Source organism: Lygodium microphyllum, chromosome 4 (assembly GCF_053477565.2).
Source record: "Lygodium microphyllum isolate KBCC chromosome 4, Lygodium_microphyllum_v1.1.10, whole genome shotgun sequence".
Lineage (NCBI taxonomy): Eukaryota > Viridiplantae > Streptophyta > Polypodiopsida > Schizaeales > Lygodiaceae > Lygodium > Lygodium microphyllum.
The window spans coordinates 136225847-136252531 of NC_141138.1; the positions used below are offsets into that span (position 1 = coordinate 136225847).

Genomic DNA, 26685 nt, shown 5'->3' on the forward strand with positions numbered 1-26685 from the left:
GTATATTGTGATAGCCCTAAAGACCAAACATCCAGCAGTACACCTAGTAGGCCTACATGACAAGACATCTTGATTAGAATGGTCAAAGATAAAGCCATCAACCCCAAGGACTAAGAACTAATCCCACTTGCCTATCTTAGGGTCAAGCGAATCAAAAGAGAGAGCACACCACTAATGCTCTCATTGACAAAGGAGCAAACTATAACATCCTTACCTATGATGGATGGACCATGGACTCCCAAACTTGTGTCAATAATTGATGCAACAATCAACCCATATGGGGGATCCCTATACTCTCTCCTATATAAATATAGAATTTTGATGACCTTAGAAACTAAAATCTTGCCAATTATGTTCTATGTGCTTCCAAATCGAGAGGATGTTAGAAAGGAAATTATGATCAAGAGAACTTTGAAGTGGACAACTAAATGCAACATGGACTACGAAGCACGTTGAATACACTTGACCCTACATGGTGTCAAGATATTCACAATTTTTAGCAAAGGAAACTTTGTTGATGCATAAGGGAAGGGCAAGCCACCCACCTTGGAGAATAGCAAGAGACTAATCATCACCTAAGTGCACAGAACCAGATACACTGCAATAGGTATGAAACCACTCACGATAGGGGGTCACATGAAAAGATGCATCCTAATCCAAGAGCCAACACTGTGCATGCATGGACTAAGCCTCGATTAGTTGAGAGGCATCACATGAAGAGGCTGCTAAGATGTAGTCACCATTGGACTCCTTAGGCTGCATGACATTTATCTCCTCACTCTTGATGCTAAACTTTGCAGGTATAATACTACGATCATTGAATTTCTCTTGCACTTTCTCTTTTCCCTTTTATTTGCACTTGTCATCATGCATCTTATGGCACTACGGTCATATGTGTCTTGCTTTTCCATAATAATGGCATGTAAGATCAAACTTACGTCCATAGGACTTGCTGCGTCCATGTGACTTAGACCGAGACTTCTAAGAGTCCTTCCCATGACGATAATTATCTTTCTTGCCACATCTGCCACCTCTAATAGATAAAGCATGCGATCTGCGGGGGAAGCATAATTGTTTTTCATGTTTTATGCTGCAACTCAATACCTTGTTAAAGCATATTCTTCACGATAGAATGAAACTGGCTAAAGTGAGTAGACAATGGGATCCGCTCGTTCATGTGGAGATCCTTAAGCCAACACATCTACGAAGTAGGGCTTCGCTTTCCATAAAGTTCCTAAATCTTTATGCACTCTGATCTTCATCTTCAACAACATTATTGTGGACCTCTTCAGAGAGTGATAAGATGATAGTGGACTTGCAAAGTGCATCTAAATTAGGCCACTCATCATCATCCATGTTCTCAAGTTTAATACCCTTGTTTCTTAGTGTCTTAACCTGCAATTTCTGCACAAAAACCTACCATATTTGAGACTTCCAATCATAGTTAGTGCCATCCAACTCGGCAATGTTAAACAAAGTTGTATCTTTGAGATGAATAGCCATAATGAGTCAAATAGAAGCAGACTATGCAAAAAACCACATTTTGTAATTAGCAATAAACAAGCCCAAACCATTGCCAAAACAAGCTGAAAATAAGAGAATTTGCTAAAATGACCAGCTGTCCACCAAATAGTACAAAAAGTACATCAAATGACATGATTAAGCTCAGTAAATACATCATACTCCACATAAAAGAACTTGTTGTAACAAATCACAACAGTGAGAAAAAGAGAGGAAACAATGAGCTAACAATGGTCCACAGTCAAAGTCCATAGTCAAGTATGACTGCCAAGTCAAATCTTGCATCAAGTGGGCATGTAACAAACATTGTAGCAACCAAGAACCATGAGCCAAACACCCAAATGTGTTTGCGAAATTGATGTCAGTAGGAGGATACAGCCCCTAGCATAAAGAACTCAAAGAGTAAGCCAAGCTAGGTGTATGCCTGATTGACAGGACCTGACAAAGGTCGGTGTACGCTCAAAGAGAAGATGGATCAAATCAGCCCAAAAGCATCCAATGAAGACAACTATCTATCAAGAGCATAGACATGTAAGAGATCCTAGTCTCATATACTCAAGAAGCTCAACTGCATAACCCACAAGCTCTCTGCAATATCCAGAGATAGCTTGAAGCTCCCACTGGTAGAAAGATCGATGTTAATCAAGCAACCAAGCTCAAAGATAGTATGTGAATACATAAGACATCATGTAGCCAAGACCATATATCAACATCCAGAGCAAGGGATTGGTCAAGCATCACCTATAGCATCCAGTACATCATGTAACAATCAATTTCAAATCTCTAACAACCCAAGTAAGCATCCATGAGCTCCAAAGTATGCAAATGAAAGTCCAACTGAAGCTCCAAGTGACTTTCAAACACAGACAATGTAAGGAGCATACATTTCTGGCATATGCTTCAAAGCATGTATCGAAGGGTCAAGCATAGACCATAGGCATAATGACTGTCACAAAGCATGCCACTGTAGACCAATGTCAATCAAATGACAACCAAGATGGAGCTCGATCAAACTTCAAAAGGCATTATGGAGCAATAGAAGACATGTGCCAACCTTCGTATACATCCGTGTAGTCATATGAATCACTCGAGAAGCACTCGTGACCAATAGGCAAAGCATAAAGTAACCAAATAAGCTTTAGCCTTGGTGTATTACAGTAATAAAATCACTACTAAATTGAGATGAAATAGGGTCAAAATCAGCTCCAAATCATTTCCATAACATGTGCATAGCATTCCTTGACATTTGGGCATCAATCGGGTACCAAATGGCATCAATAAGCAAAGAGGCATGGCTGCCCTACTGTTCATATCCTATGAATTGAAATAAAGCAAAAAAAAAGAGCTCCAATACCTTCAAATGAATGCCTTGAGGGTGCCCAAGAAGCCCCGATGCGAGCCCAAGAAGGATGAGACTGACCAAAAGCTCGAAGGTGCGGCTATGGTTGCCAAGAGTGAAGACCAAGCTATAGGTATTTGAATGAATGCTGAATGTGTGCCCAACCAAGCTCAAGAGCCCAATAAAGAAGAATCTGATACCAATTGAAGGGAGGTGAGCCTTGAAGTGGAAGCATGAGCGGGATCAAGAACTATGGGGAGAGAGAGAGAGAGAGAGAGAGAGAGAGAGAGAGAGAGAGAGAGAGAGAGAGAGAGAGAGAGAGAGAGAGAGAGAGAGAGAGAGAGAGAGAGAGAGAGAGAGAGAGAGAGAGAGAGAGAGAGAGAGAGAGAGAGAGAACTCTGATAGTCACAATGTGTGACCAGCATTCCCTTTATTCAAATATCAATGAAAGAATAAAGAATGAAGTGACAGTGATGGGTGGCCGCTGCATGTAGTGTGCAGGCACATGTACAGTCAATGTAGTAATATATGAGCGGCTAGGCAGAGGTGCCTTTACCCCCAACACATGAAGCATATTCAAGAAATTTTGGTATACTATGCGAGCCTCATATGAAAATTTAGTAAAATTATATTAATAAAATCCATACACACCATAAGATCAATATCCCTACAATGCTTGGAAGCATTGCAACATTTTTCATGCATGGAGGAAGCAATAGTTGACTGCTATGCTAACAAACCGATAAGCCTAGTAAGTGGTGAAAAGCTGAGGTTAAATTTTTAATTTTCAATTCTCATGAGCTCAACTGCATGTGCTTTCAATTTTTATCAAGTGAATGTAGCTAAAATAACTAATAAGTGGTATACTCAAAGGCACGGGTCCTCAATCTACCTCAAGGGCACGTGAAAAGACATTCGACATTAGAGAGCTGACTGCAGTAAGCAAAACTCACTTCAACTCTCACCTTAAGCTTTCTGCTATCTTAATAAGAAGTATAATGATTGGCCCAAAATTCGAATCATCTCTAAAACTGTACTTCCTCATCGACAATAGGTTTTCCAACACCGAGGCTTATGGATTGACATTATTATAGAGTATTATCATTCTTAGCCTTCTAAACCCAAAAAAAATTTAACTCCCTCTTGTAAGGTTGAAAGTGTCACTATATGACATTTTTATATTAGAAAAAGAAAGAGAAAAAAATAAAAATACATGCATGATCATTGCACCACACCTTGGGGATCTTTGAATTAGGTACATTCAGTGGCCTTGGTTGCCCATCTCTATTCCTAACCCCTTAGCCCTTCCATACATTGTGCCACACTTTCTTAGGGCACATTAAGGGCAAGACATAGTTAGGGAGTCTATCTCGCCTATAGTTAGATTGATCACCCTGAGTCACTTGCACTTTCCTTTCTTAAATTCATTTCAATGCCATCACAACTAGTGACAAAAGCAAGGTGGAAAGGCATTGGAAGGAGAAACCATTATCTTTGATCATTGCAATTAGTTACAACTGTCAAAGAGATTTATCCTCAGGCCATTTGGCTATGATGCATCTTGTCCAATATATTGATGGTGTCTTTAGAACCTCCCAAAAGTGCATTTTTCATCAACACCGAACATTTTTCTGTGTATTGTATCTCCTCACTTCATCGATAACACCATTTTGACGAACCACAACGGCTATCTTCTAACTAAGTAATTCTTAAGTATGCACATGCACTCGTGTTATATTTACATCAAAGTCTACATATAGTTTGGGTACCCAAGTGCAAGACAACACTCCAGACTTTGCTCAAAAACTTGCTCAAAACTGATTACTTGTTGTCCTGAAAACTGCTCATGCATGCAATTAACTTGAGAGTTTACAATAGTAGTAACTTGTTGAATTTCTTCAGGTCGAATAGTGATATAACCTGGAATAGTATTTAGCATGGTGTAAATATATGTATCCTGCAAAATTACATCCTAAAATGATGGATTTTGTACTACAGGTAGTGGCATTTCAAGTACTTGTAAAGCCTCTTCAGTGAAATTTGACTCCTTGGCTACATAATCTTCCTCAAAACCAATAAGAGAACCAAGAAGATCATCCACAATAGCATCCTCATTGAGAAAAACATTAGCCTCATGCTTGTCATCCATAACGACATCATCTTCTCGAATATGCAATTGATCTTCTTGATCACTAGACTTATCACCAAACTGATCAACTTCCTCGATGAGAACTTCATCACTTCTTTCTTCTTTAGGAAAGCTAATTTGAGATTGATTATGGCAGTATGCTAAAGACCAAAATATGGAAAATACCTTCAAGTTGTCAATGCAAGGTGTGTGATGCTCCACTCTCCCATTGGTAAGCTCTTGTGTTGGGTTTGGGGCACTAGAGGATCTGTGGCTGCTTTGGCTCTTGTCCTCTTTGACTCCCTCAGCCTCAATCTTTGGCAAATCCATAGGTAAAGGGTAGCAATCATCATCATCACCTGAACTTGAATCCTGATCCGAATCCAAAACATCATAATACTTCTCCTTGAGCTTCTCAACTGCTCTAAGTAATCTCTAAACCTGCTTCAAACTTGAGCAAGACTTTACCTTCTAGCCTACATGGTCACCATGCCATTCACAAGCATCATCAATGACATTCTCAAAAGAAGTCATCTTTTCCCATGCTCTATCCAGTCTTGAACTTGAACCTTTCTTGGTTGCTAAAGAGAACTTCTTGCGAATACCATTAAACTACTTACATAGATCAACCATGCAAAAATATTTGCAGGACTTATTGCTTTCATAGGACTCATGGACATATGGATGGCATTTAGAACTATGCCCATGCTCAAAACAAACTTTGCATCTCTTTTCCTTCTTCTTGGATTTACTCATAATGAAGCATATCTAAAGTTTGAAAAAGAATCCGCTTTGCAATGATGGAATAATAGATCTTCAGTCTATAATACTCAGAGTACTTTTGCAATTCTAGCAGTTTAGGCTACCTGAAATACTCCTTTATAGGTACTTCTTGAGAATTCTTGAAAGCTCCTTTATTGACCAGACTTCTCAAGTTGATCAAGTTATCTCCAATATTTGCTGCAATTCAGATTATGCCTATCATTTTTACAGCCCTCTGACACTATTGCACTTCACGTTATACGTGAAACTCCTACAATTCAAGTAATCAGCCTGAAAAATCCTGCAATTCAGGTGACTGCCTACAATTCTTGCAGTTCAGGTAACTGCCTGAAATTCATGCAGTTCATGAAACTGCCTGAAACTCTTGAAGTTCAGGTAACTGCTTGAAATTCCTGCAACGCAAGCTATTCCTGGAACTTCCTGCGGTTCAGGTTATCAGCCTAAAACTTCTGCAATTCTGGTTATACCTAGAAATTCAAGACATCTTGAGATTTCTCCATTATTGCACTAGCAAGTCTGAGTCTGAGGACTCTTGAAATATCCATAATGCAGCATACTACTCTTTGAATAAAAGAACAACCATAAACTGCATATAATTTTGAGGAATGCCATTTATACTTACAACACACATCATAATTGGCTGTAGGCATGCACTTCACGAATGTTATAGCCCATTTAGGTACAAAGCATAATTGTCCATAACAATATGCTATCCTAAAAATTGCAAATCGGTATTTCCCATCTTTGAACTTCATAACCTTCTTGCTCAATGAATATATCATCCTAATATCTTGATATGATGACTCCACTTTGAAACTCCCAAAATAATCACAAATCTAAAATTTTAGCCTGAATTGAAAACAAGATTTTCAAGAAGAAAGATAAAACCTGAATAATATGCCTTGAATCCACACCATTGAGAACTTTTGAAGAGATTGAATTCTTCAAGAACAAGAACTTCAAGATATCCTCCTTCAAACAATTTGACTGCAGGGTATTTCTTATACATGGATATCCTAATACCTGCAACTTGTAGAAGTGCAGAAAAGTGGCTGAAAATGTAAAAATGCCTTGAATTCTTGAAAGATCTTGAAACTTTTGTTATGAAAAAATTGGTTCCAGGCCTGATGCCTAAATCATGAGAATTTTGCCCATGAAACCAGCAGGATCGCCAAAGTGTTATGCTTCCATAGAGACATAAAAGAAACATAAGACACACCGGTCCGCCAAAACAATCCTATTGTTGCAGGAGACTTCTTGAACAAATTCACAACCATTAAACACACATAATATTCAGGAGAAATACATAGACATGAGATACATATCATATTCATCAACACAGAATTGCTGTCTTGAAAGATACCACACAGATTTACACCATCACAGCCATTCCTCATCAAATAACTTGAAGTAGACTGCACCAATATTCGGGAAACAAGCATATATTATCAGAATCAGACATCGATGACGAGAATCTGGTGCTGTCTTGACATCTCCACGTTTTTGCACTATGCATGGTTTTAAAAGACACAATTGCCTGGCGTTTTTGACCTGCACCCTGACTTTTAGGTGAAACATCATATGAAAGATAAAGGCTGTTTTACATATGCTGAACCTTCAAGCCTACATGCACACAAATACTAAGGTATAAGATAGCAAATATATGGTGGAATCCAAGCCCTAACAGTATGCAAAGAAGACTAGCACTTTCTCCTAGGGAGAAATTACACAAGACGTTATCCAATTGTAGGTACTAAAGATTACCATAATTGATGTGCCATTTTCAATGCTTCTTCTATCCTCAACCCAACAATTTTGCCATTTGACTCACCATGAGAATTTCAAGAATACCATAAACTTCAGCAACCATATCACATGCCATCACTCTAACCACTCCTTACCTTGTACAAAGAAGCTTCTACCATTAAAAAATTAAAGGACTCCTCCAAAGTCAATACATGACTGTCTTGAGCATCCATGTCTTCAGTGCAAGTTGGAGCATGCCATCTATGATGGTGAGTGCCATGGGATTTGCACTTGTCTAGGAGGGGGTAATGTTAACTGTAAGAAATAATGCATAAAGCAACATGCCACAAGCCAAGAAGACTATGTTGGCATAAATAGAGTGCATTTTTCTAATCATGCTACAATAAATCAATGACCATTATTTGCTATGCGCATAGAATGGTTGCACATTTAAATCATAAAATAATTACATTAATTATATTATTTTACCTTGTAAATTTGCAAGCTACAGGCTTGATCATGTGCAATTCGTAATAGTAGTGTAGGCTATTGAGGCAAAATCAAAAAAGTTCTATTCTATTCTCACCTTGGGGAAATCATGCAATAAGAGGTGACTTGTCTTACGATGACAAAAAGATTGGAGGCCTAAGAGGGATGGGAAAAAACTAATCCTAAAAACATGTATTTAAAGGACTAGAAAGAATAGAACAAGCTATTCAGGTGTAGACAAACTTTATGTACTTGCTTTGTTGCTTCCCATAGATAGAGAGAGAGAGAGAGAGAGAGAGAGAGAGAGAGAGAGAGAGAGAGAGAGAGAGAGAGAGAGAGAGAGAGAGAGAGAGAGAGAGAGAGTGTGTGTGTGTGTGTGTGTGTGTGTGTGTGTGTGTGTGTGTGTGTGTGTGTGAGTGAGGGACTGAGTGAGTGAAGCTATTCCATCCTCTTTGCAAACTCTCTCTTGCCATATCCATTCTTTCTCTCATGCATGTGGCATGCCAAGGCTATAGAGGGGTGAGAACCCAATGGCACTCACTTGGATCATGGAGTTTTACCATGTGCTTCTATCGCACTTGATGGAATACCTAGCAAGCTCACTACAAGTGAATTGTTGTAGTCATAGATTGTGTGAGTGGCCAGGTGAAAGCTAGCCTAAGTACTTTGTAGGCTGAAACTCCTGAAATAATAGGATCGTGTCGACCATTGGTCCCAAAGGTTGAGTTCACATAGTGCAATAGTATCATAGTCTATGAGGCTTGGCATTTCCCTATACCTGAGTGCTAGCTCTTATTCTTTACATCACTCCTAAGAGGGATTGGTTACCATATTTTGGTAGTGATCTATACAAATACTTAGGACTGCTCAAGTATCTTTTTTCCTTGTTAAGGGTTTTTTCCCCAAACATTATATATATTTCCATTCACTCTAAGGTAAACTTCATCTTATAAATGTTCTTCCACATTAATACTTCTCATCACACTTTGCATTGTAGTCTTAAGCTTATTCTTCTCTAAGTTGCATGTGTACATTGTTACAATACTAAATCCAATATTTGCATCAATTCAAATCACCATCTATAGGTTGTCCAATCAATGCTAAAACTTGATGTATCCTTTCACCAAGTACTACTTATTTACTTTAAAATTATCATTGAATAATTATGAGAAATTAACTAAAATGTATCCACCACTTTTTAGATGAAATAAACAATGCAAAGATAAGTAATGTCAGAGGCCATATGTTGCAACAACTTTTTGGAGGGGCATGGGACATCATCACTCGTATACAATGTGCTTGCTACACTAAATTGGAAGATTTTTATGAAAAGGAGGAAGTTGTATTCTATAAAGATAAAATACCTTTATGAGAAGGAAGAACATCGACTTCTTTCAAGTTTCATGTGAGTTCTAAGCTTCGATAATGGTGGATTTATCTTTGAACTTTTAGGTTTCTATTAAATAATAGTTGTTATGAACATTATGGAGATATAGCTTGAAAATTAAGAAATAAATTGTTATTAAAACATATACTTTAAGACATGTCTTAAAATATACATACGTGAAGCTACCTTCTTCAATGTGTATTTTCTTTTTTGATGCCTATAAGAAAAATATGTATACCAAACATAAAAGCTTCTTGATTGAAATTAGTGCTAAAAGCTCAATATAACACAAGGTTTGTTTTAATAGTCTTCGCGCTTTACTTTGAAACACCAAGGCACGCATGCGTAAGAGGTCTCCAGAAAGTGCAAAATTGGGTGTACAAAATGCGATGGAATATGTGGGCCACAACAAAGTATGATACCTATGTGTGGAACATGTATGCTCAATAACACTCTTGCCACTAGAAACAATGGGTTGAGAAGCAAAGTGCACACCGTTTCGGTAACGCCCTCCTGCAGAGTGTGACCTAAAGTGCCACATTATATGCTTAAAGTTATTCATGTAGAAGATTAAAATGACTGTGCCGTGTCAACGACGCAACTGTGACTTCGGGTGACCAGCCTTTATCGAAACTTGATGCCGACGAGATATTGCTAATGCAATCCCATCCCATAGACTACAAATTTCTATCTATATTTTCTTAAAAAACGACGAAAAACAAAGGCACGAAGGCTCAAAACTTTTAGGCAAGCGAAGTCGCCCTTACCTGGCCCCTTCCACAGCGAGGGTTTCATTTTCTGTGCCCTTCTTCGACTCTCGCCTTCCGCCATAGCCGCACACCTTCCGAACATCTATCCGAAGGCCTGTCGTCAGTGCATCCGCCATGGGCCTCACGTTTACTAAGCTGTTCCAGCGCCTCTTTGCCAAGAAGGAGATGCGCATTCTCATGGTCGGTCTCGACGCCGCGGGTAAAACCACCATTCTTTATAAGCTGAAGCTTGGCGAGATCGTCACCACTATCCCTACGATCGGTAAGCTCCGTTTCCTGCGACTTTTGACTTTTAGATCTGTACTTCATTCGCGTTTTCAGGTAGGCTCACTGAAATTAGCCGTGGATAGACGCTCGATTGCAATATTTGTAAGAAAAAGAAATCGTCGTTTCCGAATCGGAGTTGTAGTGATCTTTACGTTTACTGTTCTCGAAGCTGGTAGACTAAATAGCTAATATCACAGATTCATATTTTATATCTCGGATTCACGATTTGACCAAGATTTGAGGCAGATCCATGCTGTTTAACGCAAGATCTTGCATTAGTTTTTAGTTCTTGAGTAACTAGATCATGTGCTACATTGTGAGAGAAGAATGATTCATATACTTACAGTGCTTGCAATTAGCGTTTCTCCTTGTCGGCTCATGTCTTCTGTACTGAGCTATGTTGTTACATTTCTTTTTGTGGTTGGCTGCCGGCTTTTCCATGTAAATGACTGCAGCCAGGATGTTTTGTTCCTGCTGCTGAAGTGATTATTCTCCTCTAAGTGGTTGACCGAGGCCTTGGCCTCCATTGTATAGGAGACTAGATCTAGCATCATTTGCAGTCATTTAGTCATTGATAAAAAGGTGGGCATATAAATTTTTATTGCTCAAGTTGGAAGCAGGGATAATACTGGATTGTTATGTTGAATGCTTCGATAATGACACTCTGTATTCAAGAAGTAATGTTTTGAATATGTGAGGCTGACCTTGTGCTGCTTTTTCTATAGCGCAAATATTTGTGTAGCCTAAGCCTAAACCTCAATTTCTAATTTTTCTTTAGTCACCTGAAGAGTACTCGTCACAATATAAAGGTTTTCAGGCATGACTCATTGCCTGCCATGCTACATTCATGTGTTTGGTATAGTTTTGGATCGTTTGATTTACTACTTTCTATTTGGTGCTAAGTTTATCTTAATGAATCAAGTTTATGGATATGGCTTTGGAGATTTCAGCGATCAACATGTGGCTTGCATGGGACAGGTTTTAATGTGGAGACTGTGGAATACAAGAACATCAGTTTTACTGTCTGGGATGTTGGAGGCCAAGACAAGGTATGTTGTTGAATTTTTGTTATTGGATAGGTGGGACTAAGAAGATGTGAAAACAATGTTATCCTTGTAGTTGCTTCAATTTTGACTCATTACTTATAAGCTTGATATTGTGAAATTCATGGTACTTGTTGGCAGATTCGCCCTTTGTGGAGGCACTATTTCCAAAACACACAAGGTCTCATATTTGTGGTAGACAGCAATGATAGAGATCGAATTGTGGAGGCACGGGATGAACTGCATAGAATGCTGAATGAGGTTAGTCACTTTTGATATGCTGCTGAGGTTAATATTAACTATTATGCTTGTATGCAATTAACTAATATATGCACATTGGTAGATTTAAGGGCTGATACATATGCATGCAATTGTGTAAATGTATGTATGACAATCATGCACACTTGTCTGTTTTATTTGCATTTGTGTGTGTATGCATCTACATATAAGTATGCACATGTACATAAGCATGTATGTATGTTTGTGTTCATGTACATAGGGACAATCACACATGTTGTATGTATGTCCTTTATTGTAAAAAGACAAACTATGTGAGTAATGGGGTTAGAATCTTGTTTTCTAGAGTAAAGGTCTAAGGGACCATATAGCAATTGAGCCATTTTGAAAGATGGAGAGTTCTCTTGAAAATTCATGCCTAGACATTGCATTAAGTGCAAGTAAATCAAGAATCACTTTAGAAACTATGTGATTGAAAATTTGCGATTGATAATGAACCACTTGCTATCCTTAATACGGCCCCACATTGATTTTTAGTTTTGTAGTAGGCTTTTTCATCTAATGGGAGGGTAGAATTTCAAAGTTTTGGATGGGTGGCCTGTGATGGTGGCTCCTTTCTACCATAGTGCTCGAAAGCTTCATGGAAAATTTTGCATTATTGCAATTGTGGCTTAATGCTTGATTTTGATCATCATGTTTTCTATTGTGATTTGTAAACTCCTTTATGTAGGTCTTTGGTTGGTCAATACTTCTTCTAACGATTATATAGATTTTCGGTTCTTTTTTTGCAATGCATTGTGTAGTTGCAATTAGGCTTGCATTCTACATGTGTCTTTTTCCATTCCGTGGATGCATGTATGCTTGAGTATAGGTGTACATATATGGACTTTTGGACTTTTGCTCTAAAAGTTGGATTGAGTGGTGGTGTTGTAGATAGAGTGAAAGGTCCTTGTCCATGTGATACATGAAAGTAGTGAGGCAAATTTTATCATAGCTCTATGATCGATTGTGAGATTCTTGAATTTGGTAGCTTTGGCTCATCTCAAGCAATAGATGAATTAGATCACAATACTTATGTGGTAATCCTACATGGATTGTAGGATGCATCTATCATTGTTTGGGTAGCTTTGTAGGATGTGAACATCCTCTTAATATTTTTAATGGGTGCTTGTTTTGGAAGTTGCCTCATCAAAATCCTTAAAGTGCAATTTTTGAATCTTCAAGTATTGTGGGTTCTGGTAAAATGGTTTTTCTTGAGTTTCTTATGAGACATCTATGGGAAAAATTTTGTTGTTTTCTATCAAGATTACCTAATCAAGGAGAGATTGAGTTCATGTTGGTTTGTTAATCAAGTTGTGATTTAGGAACGGTGAAGTTTGCACATGAATTTATGGTTTGAAAATAGGAACACACACACACACACATGCATATATATGTTTATAATATATATGTATATGTGTGTGCAAGTACATACATACATACATACATACATACCTACATACCTACATATGCACATATATGTGTTTTGTGTGTATCCATCTATATATGTGGGTTGGTACCAGTGTGTGTATACACGTGTGTTTTTGTGTATATATGTGCTTGTGTTTGTGGTTGAAGTAAGCTAGGAACAAATGTAGATGCACCTTGAAAGTAGGATTGGCATGTGCCCAGGTGATGGACTCAAGTTAGGTTGAGGATTATGCTTGAGAATGGATCATGGCTTATGATTGAGGATAAAAAGACAATGACCAATGGGTTTGATGATGATGACATATGTTGCTTATCATATATAGTCATGTTCATTAGGACTAGATCTTTTATTTAAATGTGGACGAGGTAGGTTTGATACTTGTTTGGGTCCTTGGTTGGCTATTTGATTGACTATTGATTGTTTATTGGTTTAGATTAGAGTTGCAATCTCTTTGTATCCTTAAAGAAAGGTCTCACACACACAACACTCAATCCTCTTGTATTGCTAAGAATTGCAATTGCACTTGTGTCTTGAGATCAATACAACATAATTTGTAGGTGAGTGGGGCTTTCCATGCACTTTTGAGGGTATTTTTGTTTCCTTGTCACATTGTGTAAGTATTATGTTTTTAATGCACATGAGTATTGTGAGTGTGCTTGTTTATAAGTTCTCCATAGCATAGTGTGATACTTTCTGCCAATTATATGACAAGCTCAATACAACATAATTTGTAGGTGAGTGGGGCTTTCCATGCACTTTTGAGGGTATTTTTGTTTCCTTGTCACATTGTGTAAGTATTATGTTTTTAATGCACATGAGTATTGTGAGTGTGCTTGTTTATAAGTTCTCCATAGCATAGTGTGATACTTTCTGCCAATTATATGACAAGCTTAAAAAATTGTTTCTAATAATCTTGCTTTAAGCTTTGTAAGAAGGCATATCAATCGATGTATATCTAGGTTGATTCTATATACCTATCCCTTTTGGAGTTGCTTGCACAGTTTGTTTTTACAGTAGAGCCAAGAAAAAACTTGAATAGTTGCAAAGATTAGTGGTTTCTTCCATCATTTTATTTTTGGCTTGGTTGTGTGGATCATGTAGTTGCTATTGGAGTTATTAAGTTTTTACTCTTAATTATTAGTATTTCCTTATATGCCTTTAGTTAGTGTGTTCTAGGATGATGAAGCTACAAGATTGATTTATTTTTGATAAAGTTGATGTGTGATAAATTGTCCATGTCAGCAAAGCTGAACTTTTACATTTTTGCTTGGTGTAGATTGGTTTGGACGATGTAGTTGTTCTATGCTTTTTGAGTTGCTTGTTTCTAGATAACTTCTTGAGATTGTGAACTTTTTTGTTTGATGATCAACCTTTCTTAACCATTGCATAGATTTACATATGTGGATGAATTAGATCAATGACACCCAATAACTAAGAAAAACCTTGGGCTTTGATTTGGTATGAGTTGCTTCAAAGATAACTTTCCTTACTTGGAGCTTGCATTGCAAGAGGCCTTGTGAAGATCTACTAGGTCTTGTAGAGAAAACAATGAGTGTGTACAAATATGACTAAAACTAACATGACTAAAATACTTTGAAATAAAAAAAGAGCACAACATAGAAAATTGGGAAAGAAGAATTCGATGAATGAATGCAATAATTAAATCAAGAAAGAAGATATAGATGTGTGGATGCTCAAGAAATGAAGTTGTCCAACAACCATTGACTCCCATGGGAGTTGGAAAGTGTTATCTTTTGTGTGCAAATTTTGAGTACAACAAAACCACCGATGAAATTTTGATGTAGTTGATTGGAGTTGATGGTGATGATATGCAACAGTCAAGGACCAATCAATGAAGAAGATGATGTCATATAGTAGCTTTTAGCAAAAAGGTAGTCAATAGGAGTGCTTGATAGTAGTTGATTGTTGTAGTTGATGTGGTGGATGATGGTGCATAATACCTTAGAGTTGATAAAGTGCAGAGGTTGAAGAATGCTAGCAATGTTTGTCGAAGGTGATGGAGAAGGCTACATATTGAAATATAGTAGTAAGGAGATCTTGAGAAGGTAGGGTGATAGAAGTTGTAGTTGGTAGTTGAGATACCTTTTGGAGTTGGATGACAACATTGACTTCCTTGGTGGTACCTCATCACACACATGCATATATATGTGTGTATGTGTTACAATATATACCCCACATGTATATATGTGTGTGTATATGTGTGAAATGCACTTTTATACGTTAGGTCCAGCATTGATGTGTGTGTGTGTAATTATATATACAATGTGTGATTCTGTTGTTTTGCGTGACGTTTCACTTAGGATCCACATTGTAAACTAAAGATACGAAGTATATCATCAAGATTTAAGACACATGTTGTAGGAGTGGACTTTCATTAGTACTTCTAGCTTTCTCCCTCTTTCTTTGTCTCATATAATAGCCATACACAAATCCATATACAAGCCAATACCAAGGCCTAATAGGCACATTGAGACCATGCTAAATGGTGCATCGTGGATACTCCAACATTACATGCCAATGGTTGCCTTGAATGAAGCATCAACTTGATATCAAGCATACTCCTACACTATTACACAGTACAATGTACTCAATTTGACTAAGGAATAGAGTCTAGGAGCACATAGCCGGGCAGAGAATAAAAATTTCTTTAATTTCAAACAAATTGGTACAAAATTGCTCTATCCACTTGTGTGCTTCCATTGTGAAGCTTAGATTGATGATGTAGACAGAAACTAGGTGAAGAGTGTAATTGGGTGAAAGATAGATAATCATGGTTTTTAGGGGGTCTCCCTTTTATAGCTTGCAAAGGTGGTCAAGTTGGCCTAAATTGTTAGCATATATTGTTAGTTCATGTGTGAGTTTGTGCATGCTAGAGTGGATTGGGCACACTGTAGATATTTTAGGTAATTTTATTGTGTATTTATTAATGTCATTAGCTATCAGACATTCGAAAGGCAATCTTGTGATTAGATGAATTATTGAGCGTTTGAATGTATTGACTTGACTATTTATGATGCCTTTATTTTATCCTATTTACTTTGGTCACTCCCTCCTCCACAAATATGGATTGTGTCACACCTGTAGGTTTTGGTGGAGAGAGGGAGCTAGTGTTGGTGGCTTCATAGCTAGTGGCTCACGTTGGTTTTGTACGTTTTCATGTCTTGGTATATGGAATTCATTTCCGGAGCATTTCTTTGCCTTTGAATTCTTTGAGCAATCTTGACTTGCATTTATGGTCCGCCCCATAGTTGTTGGTTGACTTAGCATTTATGACATCTTTATTTCATCATATTTATTTTGTTTGCTCCCTCCTCCACAGATATAGATTGCTTTAGTACCTATAGGTTCTGGTGAAGAGAGGTAGTTGGTGCCTTCAAAGCTAGTGACTCATGTTGGTTATGTATGCTTTCATGTCATGGTATACGAATTCCATTCCCCGAGCAATTCTTTGCCTCTGAGTTCTGTGAGCATTCTTCTTTCTTTTGCAGTTTTTCTCTTTTCTCTTCTTTATTGTGTTTAGCAGCCTATTACAACCGTTTTCCACACTGCCATCACTACATTTACTTTTGACATAAACAACATACCTAGTAACCTTGTAAGTTTGCTAGGAATTTTCCCTTTATCGTTGGGTCAAGGGGTGCTATGAAGGAATTCTAGCTAGTGGGTTTTTGGCACACCTTTGGTTCTTGGATCCAAATTAGGGGTCCTTGATAACTCTTATGCTTTGCAACTTGATGCAATGTGCGTGGAGTTGCTATTGGTTTAACTACTCTTTCTAATTCAAAGGTTACACCCATGGTAAGTCACCTTTATGCCATCTAGCCACATAGACCTCATTGGATATACATGTCAAAGACCCAACCAATGTTTGGGTTCACACATGGCTTCTTCTTATAATGGGGACCTTACAACTTTGAGCACCACGGATCATTGGCAGCACGTTTTCAAGGTGGGGCATTGAACATATCTAACATCATTAATCCTTTGTCTCGTATGCTTTGGGTTTTGTTTCCGCTCAAGGCATGTTCACACAACTCTTGTGCAATCGATTATAGTGTTTCAGACGCACAAACTGTGTTTTTTGCATAGCTGGAATATAGGTGTTGCCTATGCATGCATGGTAGGTTATGTGTTTGTACTTGATTGACTGTTGTGCCATTGTATGATAGTTCCTGGTGGTCATGCTTGTGTGGCTTGCTGTCGTGTTATTGATGATGACCTTGAGAGGTGGTTGTGGTCTTGACCGCTTGCAATTGGTGGAATTGTCTGTTGGCTTAAGTGACTAGATGCGTCTCCATTCATGGCTGCATTGACTCCCATTTTCCGTGCATTGCTTGTCTCCAATTGGCCCACATTGACAGTTGGTAGCTGGTAGTGTTGTGGGCCAGGTAGATGGCTTACATGTCATTGGTATCATTACATGCTGTCCTATCTCTAGCATGCGGCTAGCTACTCCTATGGTGTTTCATTAAATGAGACAAGTTTCACTTTTGCTTGTTTGCTTTCTCATCACGTCTTTTGACTTCTTTAAAGTTGGTTGGGTGTGATTTAAGTGCCTCTGTATCTTTTGTGTTTGTATGTGTTTTGACCCTTACTTGGTTTACTTCGCGTTTGTACCATAAGAGAGGCTTTTTCAGCAATGATTCAGTGTTATGATGAAAGCGTGTGCATTATTGAGCGAGTTATTGGTGTGTGCATGTCCCATGATGTGCTTCAGATGTTGCCTTGTATGACTTGCATTTTCACAATTGATTGTTGAACTTGAGTGTTGGTTGTTGGCTTGTCAAGGATCTCTCAATGGCTCCAAGCATCTCTTGTATTCTCTACTGCGTTTCACCAACTTTGTGGATCTCTTTTACATCTTTGATGCTTTTGGACGCTTTCCCAAAGGATGATGGTTTCTAGTGCTGGTCATCAAGGGTTTTTGATGACACTTCTCTAACAGTGTTGGTGGTATATTATCGCTGCTATGTTCATGAGTTGCTATCTTGCTTACTTGGTGATGATCATGCAATTGGATTAACAGTGGTGATCTCTTTAAAGTGGGTCATTGGATTTGTTGGGGTAAAAGGCCTCTGGGCCTACCCGTGTATACTGTGACCGCTCATTCTTTATTCATATATAATATGATAGTGCAATAAAGCTGTCAGTTCAGTTGGACAACAACTACATTGTGTGTGCTCTTCTCTCCCGCATCTTCCTCTTCTTCTTTTCCACTGCCATTGCATCCCCTTCAACTGGTATCAGAGCGGGTTTTAAGAGCTCATCCCAGCCTTCCACATGAGATATGAGATCTTCATTCTTACTCAATTTTCAGCTCAACAGGGTTTTCACAGGTTGTGGGCAGCCATAGCTCACACCTCTTGGAGCTTCCTTCACCTGGATCTTGCTTCTAGCCTATCAAGGCTTGCTGAGGCTTGGTGTAGGCCGTCTTTGGCCCCCATTTGTGTCCCCTTTGGGCCCCACTGTTGACACGTGGGATAGCAGACCCCCCCAGCCAGCTCACGTTTTTTTTGCGCCTGTTACAAAATTTGGCAAAAAAATCACTCCTTTTGTTATATCTCGGGCATTTGGAACCCGATTCAGGCAAGGTAAGAGTCTAAGTTGGGGTTTTGGCATGCTTCGGATGCGATGGTGATGTTGGATTTGCCAAATTCTGATGGCAGAATATTTTGCAACAGATTTCAGATCTGAGACAGCATGTATTTGTATGCCTATGGCTTATGTGATGCTTCTACTGATGTCTATTGATACTGGATCACTTGTGGATGTTATGCCTCTTATGTGAGACGCATTTGGAGCTGATTTAGCTCAGTCATTGATTGTTTTTGAACAATCCCAGATTTGTTCAAAACAGGGCAGCCACCTGTTACTTCAATTTTATGCTTACAGGTCTTGGCATTTGATGCTCGATTATGCCCGGTTGATGCCTATACATACGTGAATGTATGCCTATGGTTTGGCTATGGATTTGAGCTTGGATTGAGCACTGATTTGCTCAGTTTACAATGGTTATATGCTGTTGGAAACTTTAGGGCTAAAGCTATTTATGCTACAGTTGGGTTATGCCTATTGGTCACGGGGTGCTCCCGACTACTCGGTATGATATCATGATGTATTTGGACTATGCCATATGTCTTGTTTATGCTCTGGAATGCTTTTGAGCTGAGATTAAAGCCCGATTTGGGTTTGACTGTCACTTCTTTGCAGCTGGCATTTCATCTATGACATGGTTTATGCCTAGGCTACCCAGTACGGGTTATGATGTCTTGGTGAATGCTTTATGCTTTGGTTGTGGATGGCAGTTGTCTGAGCTCATCTCGACATTCATTTGAGTATTTACTTGAGCAGTTGGACATTGACTTGAATTTTTCCGTTACCACTTGGCTTTTTCCGTTACGACCTTAGATGCTATATGGGATTTGATGCTCCGATTATGGATCTTGGCTATTACTTGGATGCACTTACAGGTATTGAGCAGTGAACTGCTCCCTTGTTTTGGCAATTGCCTATTGAGCTGTGATTGCTCGTTTGCATTTGATATGCGGAATACTTATTGATCAGTGGACTTGGATAGTGCTTGGGATTTACGGTTATGGCTTTCTTGCTCCTCTATTGTCTAGCTTCTATGCTAGTTGGGCTCTTGTTGCCCGTCCATGTTAGAGAGCATATGCTATGTATGCTTACCCGTCTATGCACATGGTCTACTGTTGTATATCTTATAGAGCCACTTATTTGGATGTTGTTATATAGATGTTTGGGCTTCACCTGGAGCTTGACTCTTGCAATATGCTTTGCCACTTGTCGGTCTTTACTTGACTTGGATGTTCCTTGGTGGCATGATGTATTGCAATGCTATACGTATGCATATGGTTATGGGCTGATTTTATGGCTGAATATCATATGCTCTTATGATATATGTCTTATGCTTTACTGTATTGTGGTTGGTTATGTCTTGCAGTTGGCTACCACTTTTCTTCATGTGGGAGCTTTTGCATCCTTGATTGATGCCTTTATGTCCTCCCATCCATTAAGGTTTCATGAGCATTTGCAGCATGCTTCTACCACTGACGTACTAGCAGATGATTGTCTTTATGAGCAGGTTCCCTATGTTTGGACAACCCTCGACTGCTTGAGCTCCGTGCATGCTATGGATAGCCCTATTCATGATGACTTGGATTCCTTGTCATCTTCTACAGGTTCTTCTACTTCAGATGTTGCTTGCTTCCATTGTGGGAAGCTTGGGCATGTTCAAAGAAAATGCTTTAGATGGATTAGAGAGCAACAGAGACAAAGACGGACTCGACATGAGCAGAGAGTTAGCGATGCAACATGTATTACCACTTTTTCTAGTGGTGAGGTACATGTAGTTACCCATGATGATGCAGTTGAGCATGTTCTCCTGTCATCTAGTTTTCCTACAGCTTACTTGCTCAATGATCAGGCCCATGCCTTTGATTGGCTTTTCGACTCTATGGCATCTTGTCATGTTACCCCTCATAGAGCATGATTCTCTTCTTACAAGGAGGTTGATAGATGTATTGATGTGGGCCTTGAGCAGACTTATGCTATTGTTGGTACAAGGAACATACACCTAGCTTTGCCTAATGGGACTTCTCTTATGCTCAGGGATGTTCTACATGTTCCTATGCTCAGTAAGAGCTTGATTTCTGTCAGTCAGTTGCATGATGCAGGTTACTCTGTTTCTCTTCAGGATAGGTCATGGAAGATCTGTCATGGTTGCTTGGTTTTGGTCAGAGGTTCTCGAGTTGGTTCTCATTACCCAGTGCATGTCTCTCATGTGGGAGATTCTATGGTTGCAGTTATTCGGATACCACATGCATTGTTATGGCATTATCGCCTAGGCCATATGCACCACAGAGAGATGGAGATCTTGTCTCGTTCAGACACATTGCTGCCTCCTATGTCACTTATAGATCTTGATGCTTGCCTTGATTGTACTCTTGGTTCTTGCAGAGCCCCCTTGGCTTATGGCGATCGTATGAGGCATGTTCCTTTAGATCTTGTCGATTGTGCAGTATATGGACCTATGCCTTCCTAGTCACTTGGTGGAGCGTCGTACTTTGTGATCTTTGTTGATCATGCTACCCATCGTGTTTGGGCTTTTCCCTTGGTGCAGATTGAGGATGCTGCAGTTATGCTTGACGGGTTTATGGATTCTGCTGGTAGCAGGCCTAGGTGCTTGTAGATGGATTATGAGAGTCATGCTCTCTCTTCCAGCTTTCGGACCTCTTGTCAGCAATATGGCATTGATTTCTTGTGCCCACGGTATTATGGGATTGCTCATGGCATGTGTTTGACCTTACAGGCAAAGGTTGCTTCTATGCTTACCACAGTTGGGTTGTTTTATGGCTTTTGGGCTGAGGCCCTTATGACAGCAGTCTATTTGGTTAACAGGACGCCGTGCTTGACCTTGGATGGTATTACACCCCATGAGGCATGGAGTGGCATGCAACCCTCCTATGATTACTTGAGGATGTTTGGCTGCCAAGCATCTGTACGTTTGACACATGAGCCTATGTCACGTAGATGTATCCTCCTTGGTTATGGAGATGGTGACTTTAAGGCCTACAGATTATGGGATTTGGATGCCCAGCAGGTCATACGCAGTCGTCATGCTGTCTTCTATGAGACGTAGACACCTCTTAGCCCTCTTGATGAGCGTTCAGTACGCTTTATGGCTGATTTTACAACAGTTACAGTGCCATTACAGCAAGCTGTTTATGCTGAAAATAAGGCACTTATTGGCCCAGATGACGTAGCTATGCATAGCAGTCAGGGTCAGGATGTTGGTGGTCAGTTGCTAGACCCCTTGCAGGCTCATGAGAGCCGTTTTCTTGTAGTTTTGCAGGCTAGACAGCCAGCCATATGTTAGTCTTCCGCTTCGTTGAGGCCACATGTAGTCTTGAGACCTCGTTGGGATGTTGGCCCTCTTTCAGTGATTGACTCTAGAGAGTTTGATTGCTCTCCGCTGTCTTATATGTGCCACGTTGATGCCATGCGCGACTCTAATGCTTTACAGCCGTGCACTGATGAGTTGTGCTTGCTTCATGAGAAGCATTCTTGGATTGTTCCGTTGTATGGAGCTGCGGGATCACTTATCTCTTGGATGTCATGGACTCGGGGATGCTTGACTCTTCTTCTGCAGAGGTTCCCGATACTTCTTGCACAGCTCGCTTTCCGATTGGGTGTTGGGTGAGATGTTATGATTCCTCACCTTGTCTTTTTTTTCTTTTCTTTGTTTTCACTCCCTAGCCACCTTGGCCTTTTAGTGGGAGGTTGTTGGGGTAAAAGGCCTCTGGGCCTACCCATGTATACTGTGACCGCCCATTCTTTATTCATATATAATATGATAGTGCAATAAAGTTGTCAGTTCAGTTGGACAGCACCTACATTGTGTGTGCTCTTCTCTCTTGCATCTTCCTCTTCTCCTTCTCCACTGCCATTGCATCCCCTTCAGGATTTTCTTTTGGCATGGCTAGTTCTGTTCAGAGTTTTGTGTCAGTGCTTGTCACGGTGACTTTTGTGATGAAGAGGGATGGATACGTCTCCTGAATCATGTCTACATTTCTGGCTCTTAGACGACTTGATGCTCCAAGGAGTGGTGTTCTTTCCTGGTCTCCTCTACACAATGAATTTGATTCTCCTCCAATGAATTGTTAGAGATTGGCATTCCCTGGATAGGCAGTTCAGGATCAGTTTTCTGCAGTCGCACGTGGCAGTCCCATACAGGTGACATCAGCATGACATGTGGCAGTCAGACAGTACTTGTGCAGTCGGTCAGTGCAGTTAGCTGCATTAAATGCAGCTGATGGCATATTTTTTCCTATTTTTGGCAGGCTATTTATTGTTTGGCTTCAGCACGCTCTTACACGATTCTTATCTCAGGTTTCTAGATTGCAGCTGGCAGCATATTTTTCCCTATATTTGGCAGGCTATTTATTGTTTGGCTTCAGTACGCTCTTACACTATTCTGATCTCAGGTTTCTAGATTGCTGATCGTGGAGATTGCTCTCGGGCTTCACAGAGTGTGAGATCTTCGAGGTGGAGACATACGTAGACATACGCTCTGCGCTTGTATACATATCTGCTTCGGTATACATCATTCTTCATTGCAGATTGTGTTCCACTCTCTCTCTCTCTCTCTCTCTGTTCACTCTTTGCCTTGGTCATACGCTTCTGCACTGCTTCACTCTGACATGAATTCCATGGCTGGAGGGGATGCTCCTATTATATGTAGTGGAGTGACTCTCTTCAGGAGTTCCCGAACCAGTGAGGGGCAGTTTGAGACTTGTGGTTATGCATGTCAATGCTTGACAGATTAAATGGTGCAGTTGTGGACCATTGTCTGTGGATTTGTATTTGTCACTTTCTGGTGGTTATAAAACCCCACAAGCTGTTTGACTCTAGGTCTTTGATTCATTTGGTGAAATAGAGTGGACTTTCACACATGTTGAGCTTCTCAACACTGAATAACAGAAATGGACAATTACTCTATGTCTAAGAACACAAATATATGTGAACAAAGAGCAATGACCAATAGACAGGACAGCTTGGGATGCTGGGCTTGACCACTCCATCTGAGATGACAGAGAGGATTGCAAAGCAGCAGCACATCAGTTAGTGGTACAGACAGTGGGTGGACTGTGAGGTTGTGTGACCTGTGGCTCAGAAATTGATGATTCCTATAAAATGTGAGAGAACGAACACCACCCAAGAAGACCAAGGTTGATGCAACGAAGCATCTGATTGCCCATAAAGTGGCTACACATACCAATATACAAGCCAATAAAAGGCCTAGTACACACATGACGTGCTACACTAATTGGGAGATGTAGTGCAGTGAGGTATGAACTTCCACTTCAGGATGATTTGAGCTCGAGTGTTAGCTCCATGTGCTTATCATTCCAGAGTTGCAAGGGGGATTTAGAAACTAGGGTTTCTAGTGCTTCTCCACATGTGAGCTGACCTAGGATATGATGGGCATGGATATCTTCTAGTCTTTTGTTTAGCACAGCCACAGGGCATTTTCTGAGTGGCCCATTACTGTCTGGTTTGGACTATTGTCTTAGTATTTAGTGCTTCCTCCATATATATATGCATTCTGTTCTCTTTGCTCAAGTTCTGTTGCTTGCTTGTGTCCAAATAGGTTTTAATACATTTCCTGTGTAGTGGAGCAACCCAAGTGCACGGCGAGGGGAAAAATAATTGTGTTGTTAACCAGGAGGAAAGGGAAGGACAGAATGGTGATATTTCTTGCAGTAGAAAATGATGAGAAGGTCCTGTCTAAAGGCAATAGCAGGTCCAGGAGCATCCCTGGTGTGTGGCGGGTGGGCAAATAATCATGTTCTTAATCAGGAGGAAAGGGAAGGACAGAATGGTGGTGTTTGTTGCAGTAGAAAATGATGAGAAGACCCTGTCTAAAGGCAAGAGGTCCAGGAAGTTTGGCTCGTTGGCCCTCTGGCTGATCTGACTGTTGCAAGCTAGCAGGCATGCTGGTGGACCCGCTACTATCATGTGGTGGGCACACTTCTTGGCTTCCGCCAGCTTGTTTTTGTGCCAGCTTGGAGGCAATATCTACCATATGGTGTTTTGTGTACGGCCCGCCATGTGAAAGGATGATGCTTTACTCTTTCAACTCGCCAGCATGCTGTTGAAAAGAGTATGGGCCCTCTACTAGTGGGCCATGTTGTTCTCTCCTTCCACAGACTGCATCTTCAATTTTCACTGTTATGGCTTGTCTGTATGTACAGATGCCATGATATGTTTTTCTTTAGGGTAGATGGTCCTCCTGTTGGTTCTACTTATCCAATAAAAAACGTCAGAGGATTGTGTCTTCAGTAATATAAAATTGGCCCACTATTACTGAGCTGGAACTGATGTCTTGGAAAACTAATGGTTGAAGATAAAATGAGGTCCCTGCATTACTCATAAAACATAATTATTCATTATCTGTTGTGCATTGTGTTCCTTTTAGGATGAGTTGCGGGATGCTGTTCTTTTGGTGTTCGCAAACAAGCAGGATCTTCCAAATGCAATGAATGCTGCTGAAATTACTGATAAGCTGGGTTTGCACTCTCTTCGTCAGCGACATTGGTAATGATTCTCTTAAAACTTCTAATAGGTCTGGAAACTTTATTCCAACAAGTTGATGTTTGTCCTCAATTAAAAATGTGTACTTCTGGTATGATTTTCAGAATGCTGACCTGTGACTCCACTTCATTTTGTACTGATTATTCCCTGGTTATATCCTCCACTAAATGCTGGCAATCTTTAGAGTAGGTAGTCTGCAGGTGGTTTAGAAATTGGTCATTTTACTTTTGTTAAATATGGTCAGTGACACTGCACTTGATATTCTGAGCCAGGTCTTGCAGTGTTTTGTATAGCTTGTCTCATAGGCCTTATTTCCCTATTGATGATGGCATAAATCTCTCTGCTTTTGTCTGTATTTGGTCACTTTGCTAGTTTGATGCAAAACGGAAGTCAGTACATTTCAGCTTCTTGGCCCTTATGTGAAGGACCATGCAATGCTCTAGATCTCGAGTGTTCAATGCACTGCAGGAACACGACTTTACAGGCTACACCTTTATTACTATGAGGGGCTTTGACTTTACTGGATTTAATTATTGTGTTTCAAAGGGGTTTTAAGCAAGTAGATGTTAATGGTCATTTATAACTTCCTGTTCTCTTCATTCACAGGTATATCCAGAGCACATGTGCAACTTCAGGTGAAGGTCTGTACGAAGGTCTGGACTGGCTTTCCAGCAACATTGCTAGCAAGGTATGATAAACATGTTGGTTTTGTCATTTGGTTCTGACTGGTTTTGCAATGATAGCAGGGTCTTGAGGGTTTATCTGATCATTGCCTTCTTTTACAGGCATGAGGACGGGTGCAGTGTCAGTTGATATACTAACTGCTACATTATATGAGAAGCCTGCTGTGGCTATCCGGTGTTTACCTTTCATGGTTGGATTACTCAATTACTAAGCTATTATTTTTTCTTAGGTCTAGTTGGAGACAGATGAAGGAGTTTCTTAAACCTGGTGGATGCTTGTATTTTTCTAGTTTGGATTCTGACTGTACTTGCAAAACCCTAAGAATTACGTTGAGTTCTCAAAGAGTGCTTCTGTTTGTATGTACATGGAACATATGAAGTTTGCATCTTGTGATTCATTGAAGGAATGTTGTTGCAAATGACTAAGAAACTTCTTCGCTGCAGTATTTCACTAGCCTGAAGCTCAGTGGCTTTCACTGTTGTGAATCAATGTCCCACAAAGTGAAAAGTGGATTCGTGTGTCTGTTGATATTACATCGTTAAATTGCAATGTAGTTCAGGAATTTGAGGGCTATAATTAGAAGGGATCTCTACTTGTGTGACCTGCGACTCCCAGCATAAACAAGCTGTGTGCCTTTTTCATGATGGTTTTCAGCAACCCATCTTTGGATTGCCTTTGGTTTTGG

The 26685-nt window shown here is 39.8% G+C and overlaps 1 protein-coding gene across 1 annotated transcript; it reads left to right on the top strand.

Annotated features, from left to right (window-relative positions):
- Positions 1 to 10106: 10106 nt before the first annotated feature.
- LOC148037665 (ADP-ribosylation factor 1-like) lies at positions 10107 to 26402 on the top strand. The gene is made up of 6 exons (XM_087676614.1): positions 10107 to 10425; positions 11409 to 11479; positions 11615 to 11734; positions 25201 to 25319; positions 25923 to 26004; positions 26102 to 26402. The coding sequence occupies exons 1-6, from the start codon at positions 10278 to 10280 to the stop codon at positions 26105 to 26107; spliced, it is 546 nt and encodes a 181-aa protein (XP_087532740.1). The 5' UTR covers positions 10107 to 10277; the 3' UTR covers positions 26108 to 26402.
- The last annotated feature ends 283 nt before the right edge of the window (positions 26403 to 26685 follow it).

Bases quoted from the DNA above. Each gene is read 5' to 3' on its own strand.
- LOC148037665 (XM_087676614.1), top strand. From the start codon at position 10,278: ATGGGCCTCACGTTTACTAAGCTGTTCCAGCGCCTCTTTGCCAAGAAG. The intron at 10,426-11,408 runs GTAAGCTCCGTT...TGCATGGGACAG, and splicing joins CACCACTATCCCTACGATCG to GTTTTAATGTGGAGACTGTG. The intron at 11,735-25,200 runs GTTAGTCACTTT...TGTTCCTTTTAG, and splicing joins TGCATAGAATGCTGAATGAG to GATGAGTTGCGGGATGCTGT.